The sequence below is a fragment of the Convolutriloba macropyga genome, chromosome 5 (genome assembly GCF_964194025.1).
Source record: "Convolutriloba macropyga chromosome 5, txConMacr16.3, whole genome shotgun sequence".
Lineage (NCBI taxonomy): Eukaryota > Metazoa > Xenacoelomorpha > Acoela > Convolutidae > Convolutriloba > Convolutriloba macropyga.
This window is the reverse complement of record NC_134472.1, coordinates 45,438,013-45,456,798: the sequence shown is the minus strand read 5'-3', so window position 1 is coordinate 45,456,798 and position 18,786 is coordinate 45,438,013. Positions and strand designations below refer to the sequence as shown.

The 18,786-nt window shown below is 35.0% G+C and overlaps 1 protein-coding gene across 2 annotated transcripts in view; it reads right to left on the bottom strand.

Moving 5' to 3' along the window:
• Nucleotides 1-1,003: 1,003 nt before the first annotated feature.
• LOC142339416 (AP-2 complex subunit alpha-2-like) overlaps nucleotides 1,004-18,786 on the bottom strand; it is a 90,074-nt gene continuing 72,291 nt past the window's right edge. The window contains exons 18-20 of one of the 2 annotated variants that reach the window (XM_075389437.1): nucleotides 18,173-18,368; nucleotides 17,514-17,648; nucleotides 1,004-1,528 (exon numbers count right to left, since the gene is read on the bottom strand). In XM_075389437.1, the coding sequence (XP_075245552.1) occupies nucleotides 1,451-1,528; nucleotides 17,514-17,648; nucleotides 18,173-18,368 (409 nt within the window). In that variant the 3' untranslated portion in view covers nucleotides 1,004-1,450. The remainder of the gene's footprint in view (nucleotides 1,529-17,513; nucleotides 17,649-18,172; nucleotides 18,369-18,786) is intronic. The other variant, XM_075389439.1, reaches the window with a different exon arrangement.

The following is an 18,786-nucleotide window of genomic DNA, read 5'->3' as shown; positions in this document are numbered from 1 at the left end:
TTTCCATCGAGGGAAAGAGAAATTGAGGAGGAATATCATTGATATCTGTGCATTGGGAGGCTACTATACATTCAGGCAGCTATAAAATAACGATAATCGATCTATCGCCACAGAAACAACACCTACACACTGATATAGTGCTCAATGTACCTTCCTTTCAAAAATGGATTCATCGTTCCGCAACAAAAAATTTATTTTGAGCGTTCGGAAAAAATATCTGGTGCGAGTGTTGAATTTAATAAGCTCGGTAAGACTTTTAGGGAACTAGCCTTATCGTAAATTTTCCCCAGGATTTTACCGGCATAGTCTTCGTAACAGGAACCATTTTTGTTTTTTGGCTTAATGAGTTTCCTATCCTTTTTAATAAGACTCTTCATATGCTCTTGATACACTAACATTATTACATTATTTTATGGGTTCATGACACATTCAAATAGTTAAAAAAGAAAACTGTCAAACACATTCCGTCAGTTTCGTCATTTATTTTAAGTTACTGGCAGAGAAATCGTCAAAATATGCCGCTCTTGTACATGCAAAGTAAGCAGTCTGCATGCTGCGTTCAAAAAAACTTCTCGTTTCCCAACTTTAATTCCTCGCTTTTCCCATTATTCCATCAAACGCCCTCAATTAGCTTCAAAAAGCATACCTTCCTTTTTTCTCAGCCTTCAGTGTTGCTACAAAAGGAAAGCTGAGAACAAAACACGCATTGAATGTTGATTTCAGAGAGTATTTAAATCTCAAATGTGTTTCATAAACACAAAAAAGCCATATTTATGAAGACAAATGATACGAATTTCACTCAATCGTAACAATTTTTCGAAAAGACAACAATTTCAGCTTAATTGAGGGGAATTGGGTGTTAAAATTCTTCAAGTGTGAACTGCATTCAATCTAAAAATCACTGCCAAATGCTCTAATTCTGGACTCACAGAACAAAAACAGTGGGTCTATATCAGCCATATTATAATCCGATATTTGATTACAAGCTCGCGCGTAATATTCTGCAAATATCTGGCCGATAGAAAAATAAACCGAAATAAACAGGGAGGTCTCTTAAAGCAATAAGGAAAGTAGACTTTTGATTGCGAGGTGTTGATGTAAGTGGAACCTTGTCAGATGTTGGGTTTATGATTGAACTGAGATGAGAAAGCACTACACGGTATGATTGAAATATGCTGACTGCAATAGCTCTAATCCTAAAACAGGATCTCCGTGCCATTCATCAGCCAGCAATACTCTACATTGCATACAGGTTAAGCAAAACGCGTTTAAACCTCTGGTCAATTGTCCATTATCGCAAAACAAGTATAAATCATTCCTGTGCTTCCTGCTGTTAGGAAATCATTCAGAGGCGATTTGAAGACACCCACGAAAACTATGGCCAAGTCAACATTTGGAGATTTGAGTTTGAAAAGTTGCGCATCGAGAAATTGAAATGGCCTCACTTATTTTAGAAATGAGGTTCCAGAAGTTCGCAGACTGCTTGTGCGGCTGTGGGCTTCACTGATCTAACTGTTAACCTGTACATCTAAAAAAATTGAAGCTAGTTACATCGCTGGACATAACCACAATTGGGATTCGGCATTAAATAGTCACAGAATTCTTCTTTTCAACGGCAAGCTCAAAAATACTCAGCTACACGCTACCAACAATTACCTGGTAAATTGTCAGAAAATAGCCACCATTGATTCTCAAGACTCCGATTGGGATTGCAACAAGAACAGAAAAAATGTTAAACAAAAAATGACAAAAGTTTGTGCTCTTTCGATTGAACTGCGTAGTTTAGCTCACTCCTGCTTCACAAAAAAAGAGGAAACAGGGATTAGTATCATTCGCAATAAGCATTAGAACTGGTAACAAAAACTAATAAGAATAAAGTTCAAATACCAGGCATCTAAAACTGGGCTTTATGGGTTTATCCCGTTTCTATTTTAGGTTATTTTTTCAATACAAACATATGAATTTTTCATGGCTCTGCTGAACAACTGCATATTAAAAGCGTCTTGAGCACAATGAGAAAAAGAAACTGGCCTATGAAGTAAAACAAAGCAAAGTGTCAAAAAATCAGCGAAATCAATTAAGTGAAACCAATTTTTGTTTGACGAAGTGAAAAAAGTAGCCGGAACACTCCAAAAATTACTCACTCCCGAAGTAAAAGGTTACCTTGATCGCAGCCAATTGAATCCTACATTTGTTTCAATGAGCTATTCACCTCGAAAAAAGGTTAAAAAAAAAACAAATGTCACGCCCCTATTCAGTCCCTAGTTACGTGATGATTTCCTTAAAATACTAAAAATCCTTAAATAATTGCTTTCATTTGGTTCATACTTGAATAGTTCTCGGGGCCATATTTCGGCCGTACTTTCCATTTAGGACTGTAACCCGTAATCTGTTTATGTTTAATGAAAACGACCACAGAAAGCCTCAATATTTATCATTTGTTCTATGAAGATGAATTTGTAAAATTGATAAATACAGTAAGAGAAGTTACGTATTTGGTGATTTAAATACGCTGATAAAGTAGTTGCTAATATAGAAGTGTATATGTACCCAACCAACATCAAGAAACGTACAAAAGCCGAAAATTGCCCAACTTGAAGATCAATAAACATTTACCAAGAACCAATACAACTAGAGGTTAAAAAATTGCGGAATTAACAACGAACAGAACACAAGAGAACTAGCCTGATATTAAGTTGAAAACTAGCCTTGAAACTTATAAAATCTTGCGAGAATTCGTATTTGTTCTTGAGATATTTTATTAAAACGGGCGAAATATCTCATTTATAATGATTTAAGGAAGCTCAATCTTAGCAGTGAAAAGCTATTAAAACAAAAGTCAACTAGTGGCTACATCACGCATTCGAACTGCAAAGCCCATTACTAGCTAAACGTAATGAATTTAAATCCGCTACAATTGAACAATGAACCAACCATAATAAGTCCGGTTAACATGGCGATAATTCTAGTTAATTACTCTGAATATTAACTCTTAAAACACCGAGAAAATGATCTCTTGAAAAGTTAGTGCGTAACAACAATTGATCACAATTTAAAACAAACACATAACCCACCAGGCATACAGAGAGAAAACAGACGAAACATATAATGGAAAGCATTCAAAGCCTCACGAAAAACTCTAGACCTCGTGATATCCAAAAAATAAGACATCCTAAAATTTTTTTTCAGTAGACACACATAAACTCAATTAAACTTAAAAAAATCTGAAAAATACACGGAAGTACTAATTATATGAAAAATGACAGGTCAAATAATCAAAGATCTTCATTTAGTAACCAGTCAGTATAAAAGTTCAAAACTATTAATTTCACCATACAGCCTCTAAATTGAAGAACTCAAAACCTAATACATAAAAATAGCTGTCAAATTGCCGCAGTTGACGCACATCAAGATCGAAAAATACCCGGTAGATTGCCGGAAAATAGCCGCCGTTGATTCCAATAAGCATGATTGGGATTGAAAGAAAAGATTTGAAAAAAAAAAGATTTTTGTACAAAAACTTTTTTTAAGTCCGATTTATTTTGATGGCATTTCGTAGTTGAACATTCTTCTGTTTCTTAGAGAGAGGCTAAAGGGGCTACTATCAATACCAATAAGCATTAGAGAGGTAACTAATACTTATAGGAACGACGTTCAAATAGCTGGCATCTAAAATTGGGCTTTATGGGTTTATCCCGTTTCTATTCCTGACTTCAATTTTTATACTGACTCTGTTCACTTTGAATTGCTTTGCTGAGCAACTGATGTTCAAAATCACTTTTAGCAGAATGAGAGAAGAGAAAAAGCTTAGAGAAGTCAAAAAGATTCCACGCAAAATGTTGAAAAAGCGGCAAAATGAGGTAAAGCGAAACATTTTTTTGTTCGACGAAGTAAAAAAACATAGCAGGACAAGTCCTGAAATACATTTCAAAGAATTAATTGAAAAAATTAGAAGTACTCTACCTGACCAAGAGATCAACTGGAGAATGCCAGCCAAAACAAACAAAATGATCATAAAATTGAGAAACTAAAATAATCAACCAAACTAAAAAAAAACATACTCATTGCTTAAACTCTCAAGATTTTAACCCTAAGGCAAAATTTGATCCCTTTAAATATACCCATTTTAAAAATATGTTCAAAACCAATTTTTGTTTCTGAAATCGGTCCAGTATTATATCTGCAAGACCTGAAAAAAATTCATTGGCCCTTGAAGTTTGATTAACTCGAAAATGACCAAATATTTTAAGAAGAAATCAATTGCAAATTATAAGGAAATGTTGCTGAAAATTGTCATATAAATATCTTCAGAATCATTTCTGTGTCTCTAGAGGCTACCCAGTAAACCAATTCCAAGCTTTAAAAAACTCAATGGCTCATGGATCGATAGGCAATAACTTTCAGAAAAAATTCCAAACTTCTAAAAATAGAAATCCGTTCCATTAAAATGTTGAAGGCCATTCAATTGCCCCTAGCAACTTTTTAATAACATAATGTAAAACTCTGGATTGGGTTACCTGGCTACTAAGGCAAGAAAAAATCAATAAAATACAAATGTTTTAAAAAAACTTGAAAAAATTGCAAATTCTATCAAAAAGCATCTAAAAGTCGAATCGTTAAATTATTCAAAACAAATCCATTGAAACTAAAAACCATGCAGTAACTTTTTATCGGAACGTGGAATAAGTTTTCTTGCACTTGAGAATGGACGAATATCATAAACTGACAAAAATGGAAACATGAAAAAAATTGCAGGTCTTATCAAAAAGTGCTAAAATTCGAGACATTAAGTTAAAAAGCATTCCATTATTACTAGAAACTATGCAGTGCCCTATTAGCAAACCTCTTAGGAGATTGCCTGGTCTCTGAAACTGGAAAAACTGAAAAAATGATGAAAACTTTCAAAAACTTGAAAAAATGCGAATTTGTACAAAAAAAATTGCTAAAATTTGTGATATTCAAAAGTTGAAACCTATTCCATGGCAACTAAAAGTTTTTCAGTAACTTATTATCCAACCCCTAATGAGTTTTTCTTGCCCCTGGGACTCAAACAACTTGAATGATGACAATAAATTTGTCAAAAACAAGAAAAATTTCAACTTTTGTCAAAAAATGCTAAAATTCACGATGTCAAAAATTTGATAACCGTTCCATTGCTGCTAGAATCTATCATCAAACCCTCTATCAAACCGTAGAGGAGGTTTCGTGACACCTGGGGCTAAAAAACTCAAAAAATGACACATTTTCAAAAAACCGGAAAAAAGTTGCAAAAATTAGTATAATTTTGCGTGTTTGTATTTGTAGTACCAAAACATATAACTCATAAAAGGGTTATAACAAGCAATTTTGTCTCGCAAAAGGCCTTCATCAATTTTTAAAAACTTCAACCTAAGACTAATCAAACAAAAATTTCAAAAAAATCACAAATATGAAAAATTGCACAATTTTGAGCCGAAAAACTCCTAAAATAGACCTTTTAACCTTAAATTAAGGACATCCCAGCAGCTGCACCAATATAAGCACTTGAAGGATTACTAATGCCCACTTTGGGCCTCAAATGAAACTTAATGCCCGCTGGGCTTTACCTGTTTATCCCGTTTTGAAAGATCAAAGTCGCTGAAAAATGTGTGAACACATCTTAAAAAAAAACACAGCGCACCAACACAATTCAAATTCTTTGAATTGTAAAAACAGGAGCGCTAAATAACATACTATCCAACTCTGGATGAGATTGCCTGGCTACTGAGGCAAGAAAAAATAAATAAAATACAAATGTTTTGAAAAAACTTGAAAAAATTGAAAATTTTGTCAAAAATATTCTAAAATTCGAAACTCTGAATTTTTGAAAACAAATCAATTGAAACTAAAAACCATGCAGTAAATTCATCAGAACGTGGAATATGTTCTCTCGGACTTGAGAATGGACGAATATCAAAAACTGAAAAAAGCTTTAGGAAACCTTAAAAAAATTGAAGACTATCAAAAAAATGATTAAAATTAGCGAGACACTAAAAACCATTCCATTGTTACTGGAATCTATGCAGTGCCCTATTAACAAACCTCGAAGGAGATTGCCTGGTCCCTGAAGCCGGAAAACTGAAAAAAATGACAAACATTTTCAAAACCCTGAAAAAATGCGAATTTTGTGACTTAAAATTTTTCAGTAACTTATCATTCAACCCCTGATGAGGTTTGATGGCCCCTGGAACTCAAACAACTTGAATAATGACAACAAATTTCCAGAAATATGAAAAAAAATCGCAAGTTTTGTCAAAAAATGCTAAATTTCATGATGGCAAAATGTTGAAAACCATTCCATTATCACTAGGAACTAAGCAGTAATCTACCTTCATACACTTTATCAAAGCTGCACCACTATATGCACTTGAATGACTACTAATGCCCACTTTGGGCGGCTATTAAAAAGAAAAACAAGAGATAGAAATTGATCAAATTTGTTACTAAAAATCAAAAAGTGTTCGAATTTGGCTTGCAGTTTCAGTTAAATTCTAAAACTATACTTAGCTCAGCTTATATACTGACAGGCATTCAGCTTATTACTAATGTCAGCCAGCAGTCACTCTAATAACATTGATAACCTAATGCAATATGACTTAATGACCGGGCTTTATCCTTTTATCCCGTTTCTTTTCATGTTGCCTTTTGATATTGACGTATTCACTGAATTGTGTAATTCAATGAGTGAAAGAATTTAAACTCCATTCAGTTGAAACAGTGAGCGAAGTAATCACTCTGAGAGGCTGAAGGCGGCTATAAATTAAGCTATCGGTACAATCGAAGAAAATTTGACGACAAAATGTACTAAGTTTTTGACCTCTGCGTCGTAGTGCCCGGGCTTCAGTTTATCACATTTTCTTTGATTTCACTTTTTGCGATTGAATGTTTTTGAGTGAACAAGATGAAATAATTCTCAATTCCATTCAGTTGAAACAGTGAGTGAGGTAAATCAAAAGTCGAACGTGGAAGTGGCGACTTAAGTATCAAATGTATTTATAAGGAATTATAATATTTAAAAGATATAAGTTAAAAAATATTTTAAGAATTTTAGGACAAGTTCTGAAATCAACAGAATTAAAGAAACTAATGATCTGACTGTCAGCCTTCTCAGAAGAGCAACCTTTAATAGCGAACATAAAAGAACAGATAGGAAAATTTGAGACATCCAAATTGCACCAAACTCAGAAATATGAGGAGCAATTTAATGTAATTTAAGTTAACGTTATTATGTTTTAAATTTAATTAAAAAACGTAACTAGCATTTTTAAACTTTAAGCCATAAAACTATTGCGTACTGGAAAAAAACCACAGCGCCCCAATGAAATTCAAATTCTTTGAATTGTAAAAAAAAAAACATTTATAGGTACAACCATGGAATCATCTAAAAAAAACAAACAACGAATAGCGGGCAACAAAAATCAACTGATATCTGCAAATTCACAATAACATTAGATTCAAAAAGATTCCATCGTTTATCATGTTGAAAAAAAAACAATTATATCCGTCAATAGTGATACCATAAGATTCGAAAACAACTAAATTAACAAGAACGTTGAAAAGAACGTCTCAAGGGACAATTAAGAAGAGCTACTAACAAAACTCATGAAATAGAGCGTAATTTATTTTGCAATACTCAGAAGCCTATAACGCTTGTTATAACGAAGCCTAAGTAGCAAGATATCAAGTATTCAACCAAAACAAAACCGACGAACGTCGAGCGAATGGCTGTCAAACGACTGGCGAGCGCTTTGCTTCGTCAGTAGCTGCAGCTGAGGCAGTGTAACTTCAGTTCTATTGAAGTGATATGGTTTGAGCATAGGGGCGAGGAGTGCGAAGAGGTGGGTCAAGCGTGTTTAAAAAGAAAACAATGACACCAAATTCGGCTGACAAATTTAAATGAGCGCAAACTTCAATCACGCAAAACGGAAAAGTTAAGTGTAAAAGTCAATCAAAAAGTCAAATCGGTCAGGCGAAAATTTTGCATAAAAACATAGCCAGTAGAATACAGAAAAGAAAAGAAATAACGACGAAATTAATAGCCTGATGAAACTATAGACAAAGTTTTTAAAAAGAGGGGGCGGTAGGTGGCGGGGGCAAGTGGTGGATGCGGTATGTGGGGGAAGTTGTTGGATGGGGGTAATTTGGGGAAGTCTAGTTTGAATACTGAAGAGGGACTGTTATGGGAAGAAAGCTGCTCAAAACGCCCTTTTGACCTTGAGTACTACGAGCCCTTCCTTATTACCAAGAATTAGTAATTAAGCTACTGTCAAAGTCCAACGTTCGAAAACAGAAGTCATTGTTCTAAAACAGAAGTCAAGGTTCAAAAACAGAAGTCATAAGTTCAAGTCATGAACGAACTTGTGTCAGCTAAAAAAACATGTAGAATCTCAATACTCTTCATCGAGTCGTAAACAGACTAACACACTTACAAAAATGACTTCTGACTTCGGACGAGAGCAATTAAAAACATAGCCAGCAGAATGTCGGAAAATAGCCACCGTTGATGCGCTTGATGCACATCGGGATCGAAACAGAAAAAGAAAAATGAAGAGCCACAAATTGACCAAATTTTCTGTTTTTCTTCAGTGCCAAAAAAGTTCAAATTTGGCGTGCAGTTTCAGTTAGACTCAAACTGTGCATAATTTAGTTTCTAAACGGAAAGCTGACAAGCTTAAAACAAATGTCAGGTAACAAATACTCTAATGAACTTTGATAACCTACTGCTCAATGAATTAATGACCGGGCTTTATCGGTTTATGAATTTGAATTTCTTTTGAATTTGCTCTTCTGACTTTGACATTATTCACCACATTGCGTAATTCAATGCGTGAAAGAATTAAAAATCCTTTTAGTTGAAACAGCTAGGGAGGTAAGTCAGAAGCCAAGCGTGAAAATCGTGGCCTATATAAAATGAAAAACGTGATCAAAAGGTAAAGCGAATTAAAAAAACATAGCAAGACAAGTCTTGACGTACAATTCAAAGAATTTTCATAAACTAAACAAAAAATTAGATCTAGAACGGACTATGAGTGAATTGAAAAAACCAATTCTAAAAAATCGGATCAAAAAAAATTTTAAAAAAATAGAAAATCAATGTCAAAATGCCGCAAGTGAACAAAAAACCTCAAGCAATAAATTGAAATTTGTTTCAAACAAAAAAAAACCTAGGCCTAGAAGGAACGATGAATGGATCAGAAAAAACCACTTAGAATGGAATCCGATCCAAACAATCGAAAAAGTGTAAACATCAGAGTGAAATTGCCGCAGGTGAACAACAAACCACTAGCAAGAAAGCGAATTTTTGTTCAAACACCGTTTCCTCACTCTACTTTAAATTTAGAGCAAAAAAATTCACGCCACAAAACCACTCGTTTTTTCGCTTTATCCACTTCCTGCCACTTCCTGTTTCGCCGTTACCAAAATCACTACTCCAATTCGACTTCAAAAATCATGAAAATGTGTGAACAGATCTTAAAAAAAGACAGCGCCCCAATACAGCTCAAATTCTTTGAATTGTAAAAACAGCAGGACAATTTTATTGACTAAACAAAAACTACACCTAGAATTGACTATGACAGGATTGGAAAAACCATTTCGTAAAAAATTCTATGCAAAAAATCGAAAAAAAACAGAAAAAAAAATCGAAGCGAAAATGCCGCATGTGAACAAAAAACAACTAGCGGGAAAACGAATTTCTGTCCATACACCGTTTTCTTAGTCTACTTTAAAATTGGAATGGAAAAATTTCACATCACAAAACCACTAGATTTTTCGCTCCACTTCCAGTTTCGGTGTGACCAAAATCATCGCTTCAATTTGACTCCAAAATTCATGAATGCGTGAACATATCTTTAAAAAACATAACCGACTAACGTCGGACAAATTGCTCTCGAACGACCGACAAGCAGGTTGTCTTCGTCAGTAGCTAGCCACGGTTTAGTGAGGCTAGCTTTAGTTTAATTGATGGGACATGAGTTGAGCCCAATGAGTTGAATTTCTCTCAAACGGCTGCCAAGAGGTTAGCTTTGTAAGCAGTTAGCTGGGCTGATGAACAAAACAAACGGATGTCTTCCCTCTTCGACACACGGTACGTAAGCGTGCCTCGCTACGAAACACGGATTATATAGCAAATAGCTGTCTAAATATAACACATATGCCTAAGGATTGTAAACAATACACACCAACTAATCAAAAAACATCCACAAGCTATAAAGGTCATGACATACCATATTTGATAACTACTGAAATGTGATAATCTGTGAACCCCTATGACTGCAGGCTCATTTAAAAAGGTATTTCAACGAAACGCCTACAAACGACCAGCAAGCGGTTGACTTTTGTAGCAGCTAGCATTAGGGCGCGCGTATTGGGAGGGGGGAGCCGAGAGGAGAGTCGACTTCACAGCATGAATTTATGTCTCCACAAAACAGTTTCGATGAATCTCATACTTAGAGACTAGTAAGGTGTGAAGTTCTAAGATTCCGAGCTTTACCTGTTTTTACCGTTTTTGAAAAGGAAAAGTTAAAAGCTGCAGATAAAAATTGGTCAAGCGAAAAATTGCACAAAAAGACCACGGGACAAATATAATTGCTACAAACTCGTTTGAGAGCAATTAAACAAACCACTAACGTCAGGCGAATTGCTCTAAGTCTAGCGAGCAGTTGGCTTTGTTAGTAGCTAGCTGGGGCTCAGAGAGACCAGCTTAACTAGAGGGGAAAGAAAGGAGTAAAAAACAAACTAAGTCGAATGAATTGCTCTCGAACTACAGTCGCGCTATTTTTTAGGGCGCGTAGCTTTAAAGTTAGCTAAAGGCGTAGCTAAAGGTTTTATAGGTGTAAAAACACGAACCGACAAAGTTTCGAACCCCGGACTTCCAGAATGTCACTCAGCCACCTTAAACACTCAGCTACAATTGCTTTGCTTTTCTTTCGCTCGCAATAGCAACACACTTTATTTCGGAATGAGAGCAACTTTGATCACTCAAGAAGCAACTTTGATCACTACTACAACTATTGATGACACTACGGAATTGAAAACAGTGTTTACGGAAGCGTAGTTATAACAATTTCTTGTGATCATACTTATGCTGTACCTAGCCAAAAAAAAGTTTTTTGTCCTCTTTCTTCTATTGACCTCAAGCTTTCCCGCGTCAATAGAGAAAGAGAATTCAAACAAATTGTGTCATAAAAAGACTGTATGCAAGGGCCTCTCTTTTAAGTTTACTTTAACAGTAAAACTAACTGCAACTTTTTTAATTACTCTGAATTTTACTTCTTTTCATATTAATCAATCTCCTTAGATCTGGCGATATTGAAACAAATCCAGGGCCAGTTTTGTCTCAAACTCAGACCCAAAATACACTTCAAAAGGCGCAAAAAAACTGAAACTTCTTTGCTTGAATTACCAGAGCATCTCTAAAAAAACTTTTCACTTGAAACAGATGATAACATATACCAACTGTATTTTTTGCTTCACGGAGACCTCGTTAACGAAATTTGAGGAGGAAAATTTCTGCAATCCTCTCTTAGACGATTATGTATGCTTGCGCAACGACAGGTTAGCATCGATGTCTGACAATAAGAAACGGGGGGGGGGAGTTATGACACTAGTTCCAAAATATCTGTCGCCAAAAATAAGGCATGACCTAAACAAATTTAGCCCACAGTTTGAATCGATCTGGATAAATCTCACCATCGGAAATAAAAAACAAGTATTACTAAATATTTCTTACCGCCCGAATAAAAAACAATCTAGCTTGTTTTTAAATGAATTAGCTTTAAACCTTGACTATGCTACCACTGAAAATAAGCAGATAATTGTGACAGGCGATTTCAAAATTGATTTTTTAAAAGAGGGAGAACGAGAAAGACTGTGTACAGTAACTACACCTTATGGACTACAGGTTCAGAATAACAGAGAACCAACAAGAATCTCCAACGACTCAAAAACTCAAACATTAATTGATTATCTCATATGTGAACCCAGCTTATTCGAAAAAGTTTTCGCTTGTGATACTAACCTAAAAATAGACCATTTTGGTGTTTTATGAATTTTTAACTGCTATGCAAAAACAAAACAACCCCGATTGATTCAATATATTCATGACAAATTGTTCCACATCTGTCATTCATAATAAATCAATCCATCAAAGAACTAAGTTTTCCAAAATCTTTAAAGAAAGCCATTGTAATACCACTTTTCAAAAAAAGGAGACACAGAGGATCCAGACAGATAGACCAATTTCACTCACACCATGTATATCAAAAATTATTGAAACTCTTCTCAGAGACCAAATTGTAGATTACTTATGATGTGAAAAGCTGATCACCAAAACGCAATATGGATTTAGAAAAAGATTTTCAACCACAGATGCAATCACGTACTGTACTGAGTTTATACGATCAGAAGCTAATAAAAGTAAATATGTATCTGCTGCCCTACTGGATTTATCCAAGGCTTTTGACTCTATAAACCACAAAACTCTTGATGAAAAATTAGATATGTTAGCTTTTAATACATCGTCTACGATATTAATCAAAAATTTTCTGTCTCATCGCGAGCAGCAAGTGAAAATACAAAACATTATCGGATCCAGTTGGCTCACAAGAGGAGTTCCTCAAGGAACGGTCCTTGGTCCACTGCTGTTCAATTTATACATAAATGACAAGGATAAATACCTTGACAACGAAACAGAGCTTATTCAATATGCAGATGACAATCGTTCTCACATCCAACGACTCAATCGAAGATGGTAAAAAAATTTAAAATGGAAACACAAAAGTTAATTATCTTTTTCCAATCAAATGAGTTAAGTTTCAATGCCTCCAAAACAGAGTTCAGTCTTTAGCAAAACAAAAGGAACTGCCAATACACAAATGGTTGTTGACAATGTAGTCATTGATGAAAGAGGCGATCAAATTTTTAGGCGTCCACATTGATAGATTTTTAGCTTTCCAACAAGAAACAAAACACATACTAAAAAAAGGCTGCCGGTATTAAGACTATTTATACAATAAGAAGAAAAATTCCAGACAATATGAAAAAACTCATTCTCAACGCATTAGTGTTGAGTCACATACATTATTCAGCAACTATCATTCAGTCTATCAACCAAAATCTTGTTCTAACACTGGACAGACAACTTAACTGGGCAGTTAAAGCTAGCTTCTTTAGGAAAAAGTTTGATTCATCTAGAGATCTGAAACTAAAGCAAAAAATTCTACCTATGCATTATTTTTTGAAATTAAAGCGAATTAATTATATCTGGAAGATTAAAACCAACCAACTACCAGCATTTGACAAAAAGCAGGGGCCGTGAACTTAAAACCTGGAAAGTTAACAAAAATGAAAGAACTGGACTCGAGTACTGGGGCTATAAATTCAAGAGCTCAAAACTAGAAAATTCATTCGTTAGAAAAGCTTTACAGGACTGGAATTCGAAAATACAGGACCTTTTCTCTTAAGAAAAAACGAAAATAAAAAAAAATTCAAAAAAACGAAAATTTAATCATCTTTTTGAGGAATTTAAAGGAGACCCTTGCATGCAGTTATCGGATTGTTTTTCTTGGAAACATGTAAGGTTTATAAACTAACTTTCCTTGGGTTCCAATTCGAATAAATAACTTTCAGTAATGACATTGCTATTATTATTGATACTTTGCACTGCCATTTTGTTTTGCGCAATCTACTTATTTGTTTTTGCACAGCAATAATGGATTGAATTCAGTGTTCTTTTTTTTAGAACGTAGGCTCGAAAAAATCACTCAAGAAGTCAAAGAAGGCTCCAGACTAAAGCGCAAAAACGGTCAAGCAAAAACTTTGCATAAAAAAGACACACATTACAATAATTGCTTCGAATTTCATTCGAGAGCAATTAAAAAGTAGTATTGTTGAGGGCGGGGCGCTTAATAGATATCGTGTGGTGCTAGAGGTGTAATGTGTGGAGAGCAATGGGGGATTTTATTAATTAGTAAGTTCTTCAGACAAGCGGTTTACCGGACATTAGACTTCTCAGAAATCTATACATTATTATTATTATTATGGGGTCATAGCAGCTTCAGATTTGAAAAAAACTTTGGCTGCTCGTTTGATAGATTCTCGCAAATTAGCGAAGACCGTGACATTGGAAACCAAGTGATGCACTTGAATACAAACCTGTGACTGAAGATTGGGCTCTAGACGGAGTAATACCCCACTGTTTGCGGTTGAGGTGTATAGCACTCCTGCGCACACATAATTGGCAGGAGTGCTATACAATTATAGCACTCCTGCTTTGCTTTTCTTTCGCTCGCAATAGCAACACACTTTATTTCGGAATGAGAGCAACTTTGATCACTCAAGAAGCAACTTTGATCACTACTACAACTATTGATGACACTACGGAATTGAAAACAGTATTTACGGAAGCGTAGTTATAACAATTTCTTGTGATCATACTTATGCTGTATCTAGCCAAAAAAAAGTTTTTTGTCCTCTTTCTTCTATTGACCTCAAGCTTTCCCGCGTCAATAGAGAAAGAGAATTCAAACAAATTGTGTCATAAAAAGACTGTATGCAACTGCAACATTTTTAATTACTCTGAATTTTACTTCTTTTCTTTTCATATTAATCAATCTCCTTAGATCTGGCGACATTGAAACAAATCCAGGGCCAGTTTTGTCTCAAACTCAGACCCAAAATACACTTCAAAAGGCGCAAAAAAACTGAAACTTCTTTGCTTGAATTACCAGAGCATCTCTAAAAAAAACTTTTCACTTGAAACAGATGTAACAAAATATACCAACTGTATTTTTTGCTTCACGGAGACCTCGTTAACGAAACTTGAGGAGAAAAATCTCGCAATCCTCTCTTAGACGATTATGTATGCTTGCGCAACGACAGGTTAGCATCGATGTCTGACAATAAGAAACGGGGGGGGAGAGAGTTATGACACTAGTTCCAAAATATCTGTCGCCAAAAATAAGGCATGACCTAAACAAATTTAGCCCACAGTTTGAATCGATCTGGATAAATCTCACCATCGGAAATAAAAAACAAGTATTACTAAATATTTCTTACCGCCCGAATAAAAAACAATCTAGCTTGTGTTTAAATGAATTAGCTTTAAACCTTGACTATGCTACAACTGAAAATAAGCAGATAATTGTCACAGGCGATTTCAAATTTGATTTTTTAAAAAAGGGAGAACGAGAAAGACTGTGTACAGTAACTACACCTTATGGACTACAGGTTCAGAATAACAGAGAACCAACAAGAATCTCCAACGACTCAAAAACTCAAACCTTAAATAATTATCTCATATGTGAACCCAGCTTATTCGAAAAAGTTTTCGCTTGTGATACTAACCTAAAAAGTGACCATTTTGGTGTTTTATGAATTTTTAACTGCTATGCAAAAACAAAACAACCCCGATTGATTTAATATATTCATGACAAATTGTTATTCATGACAATCTGTCATTCATAATAAATCAATCCATCAAAGAACTAAGTTTTCCAAAATCTTTAAAGAAAGCCATTGTAATACCACTTTTCAAAAAAGGAGACACAGAGGATCCAGACAACTATAGACCAATTTCACTCACACCAAGTATATCAAAAATTCTTGAAACTCTTCTCAGAGACCAAATTGTAGATTACTTATGATGTGAAAAGCTGATCACCAAAACGCAATATGGATTTAGAAAAAGATTTTCAACCACAGATGCAATCACGTACTGTACTGAGTTTATACGAGCAGAAGCTGATAAAAATAAATATGTATCTGCTGCCCTACTGGATTTATCCAAGGCTTTTGACTCTATAAACCACAAAATTCTTGATGAAAAATTAGATATGTTAGCTTTTAATACATCGTCTACGATATTAATCAAAAATTTTCTGTCTCATCGCGAGCAGCAAGTGAAAATACAAAACATTATCGGATCCAGTTGGCTCACAAGAGGAGTTCCTCAAGGAACGGTCCTTGGTCCACTGCTGTTCAATTTATACATAAATGACAAGGATAAATACCTTGACAACGAAACAGAGCTTATTCAATATGCAGATGACACAATCGTTCTCACATCCAACGACTCAATCGAAGATGGCAAAAAAAATTTAAAATGGAAACACAAAAGTTAATTACCTTTTTCCAATCAAATGAGTTAAGTTTCAATGCCTCTAAAACAGAGTTCATAGTCTTTAGCAAAACAAAACGAACTGCCAATACACAAATGGTTGTTGACAATTTAGTCATTGATGAAAAAGAGGCGATCAAATTTTTAGGCGTCCACATTGATAGATTTTTAGCTTTCCAACAAGAAACAAAACACATACTAAAAAAATGGCTGCCGGTATTAAGACTATTTATACAATAAGAAGAACAATTCCAGACAATATGAAAAAACTCATTCTCAACGCATTAGTGTTGAGTCACATACATTATTCAGCAACTATCATTCAGTCTATCAACCAAAATCTTGTTCTAACACTGGACAGACAACTTAACTGGGCAGTTAAAGCTAGCTTCTTTAGGAAAAAGTTTGATTCATCTAGAGATCTAAAACTAAAGCATAAAATTCTACCTATGCATTATTTTTTGAAATTAAAGCGAATTAATTACATCTGGAAGATTAAAACCAACCAACTACCAGCATTTGATAAAAGCAGGGGCCGTGAACTTAAAACTTGGAAAATAAACAAAAACGAAAGAACTGGACTCGAGTACTGGGGCTATAAATTCAAGAGCTCAAAACTAGAAAATTCATTCGTTAGAAAAGCTTTACAGGACTGGAATTCGAAAATACAGGACCTTTTCTCTGAAGAAAAAACGAAAATAAAAAAAAATTCAAAAAACAAATATTTAATCATCTTTTTGAGGAATTTAAAGGAGACCCTTGCATGCAGTTATCGGATTGTTTTTCTTGGAAACATGTAAGGTTTAAAAACTAACTTTTCTTGTGTTCCAATTCGAATAAATAAAACTTTTTTTCAGTAATGACATTGCTATTATTATTGATACTTTGCACTGCCATTTTGTTTTGCGCAATCTACTTATTTGTTTTTGCACAGCAATAATGGATTGAATTCAGTGTTCTTTTTTTTAGAACGTAGGCTCGAAAAAATCACTCAAGAAGTCAAAGAAGGCTCCAGACTAAAGCGCAAAAACGGTCAAGCGAAAACTTTGCATAAAAAAGACACACATTACAATAATTGCTTCGAATTTCATTCGAGAGCAATTAAAAAGTAGTATTGTTGAGGGCGGGGCGCTTAATAGATATCGTGTGGTGCTAGAGGTGTAATGTGTGGAGAGCAATGGGGGATTTTATTAATTAGTAAGTTCTTCAGACAAGCGGTTTACCGGACATTAGACTTCTGAGAAATATATACATTATTATTATTATGGGGTCATAGCAGCTTCAGATTTGAAAAAACTTTGGCTGCTCGTTTGATAGATTCTCGCAAATTAGCGAAGACCGTGACATTGGAAACCAAGTGATGCACTTGAATACAAACCTGTGACTGAAGATTGGGCTCTAGACGGAGTAATACCCCAATGTTTGCGGTTGAGGTGTATAGCACTCCTGCGCACACATAATTGGCAGGATTTGGATCAATGCTAGGCAACAGACCCATCCCAAATCCTTGCAACTAAACAAGGCAAAAACTGGATAACATCCTCAATTAGGTTAGATTAAACTTTTGAATTTTCTGTTGTTCTGGATCAATTGTTTTCAAGTTTTGATGCATTTTTATTTATTAAAAGGCATTGTAAAACTAGCGTTCCAACCGTTGTTAATGATATAATGCCTCGAACTTAATGATAAAGCCTCGCACTAATGCGGGGGTCGGACATAATGTGTATCAGCGAAGATACCTGCTCCTATCTGTTGGAAGTACAACGTATCTCACACTATAGCATATACAGGCCAAGGTTTTTAAGTTTACTCGAATCAAAATTCGCTATTCACAGATGATGAAATTTTAAATTGAGCGCTCTAATTTCCATATCACATAATGATGAGATTAATGTTTTTACTTCCATTATGAAGATCAATACAGGTAGGATTAACACTGAAGATCCAACTAATCTACATCTTCACGTTCTCATCATATGCGCGTAAGAGTTAAAGAATTAAGAAAACAATTTTCTATGCTATGGAGATACTACTGACTTTTGTCTGGTCAGTGACTGAATTAATGGGTGGGTTCTTGGCAGCAAAGATCTTCTGGCACTCCTGCGATGGCTGACTGAGGAACTTCCACTTGGTGAAGAAGTCGCCAGAATTGAACACTACTGGCTGGAAAAATTTGCTGACTGGAACAGGCAGGTACACGGACAAATTCGTAGGCAAACCTGTTCCTCCATTTCTACAAAAAAGTCAATATAAGATGATTAAGGCCAGAAAATAATCAAAAGATAGCCACGAAATAGGTTAGGCTTTTCATTTTAAAACAACCCAGTCTTAAAACGAAAAGCCTAACCTTGAGTTGTTTTTACAGCTAGTACAACATAATTGACTAATGTTGGCCAAGTTTGTTGCTCTCAAACGACTCCTTGGGGGTACAATGACACGACAAAGCGGAGGAAGATGATGTATTATAAAAAATGATGTAGGAATAATCAAATCTCCCAAAACGGCTCTTAAAACATCAGTTTTGTGCCGCAAACAGATTCGATGAACCGTACACTTCATTTCGAGAGCAGCCCGGACGATTCGCGGGTGCTCCAATCTATAGTATTATAAAGGTGTCAGTGCACTTATTTTTATTTGTCTTAAAGTAGAAA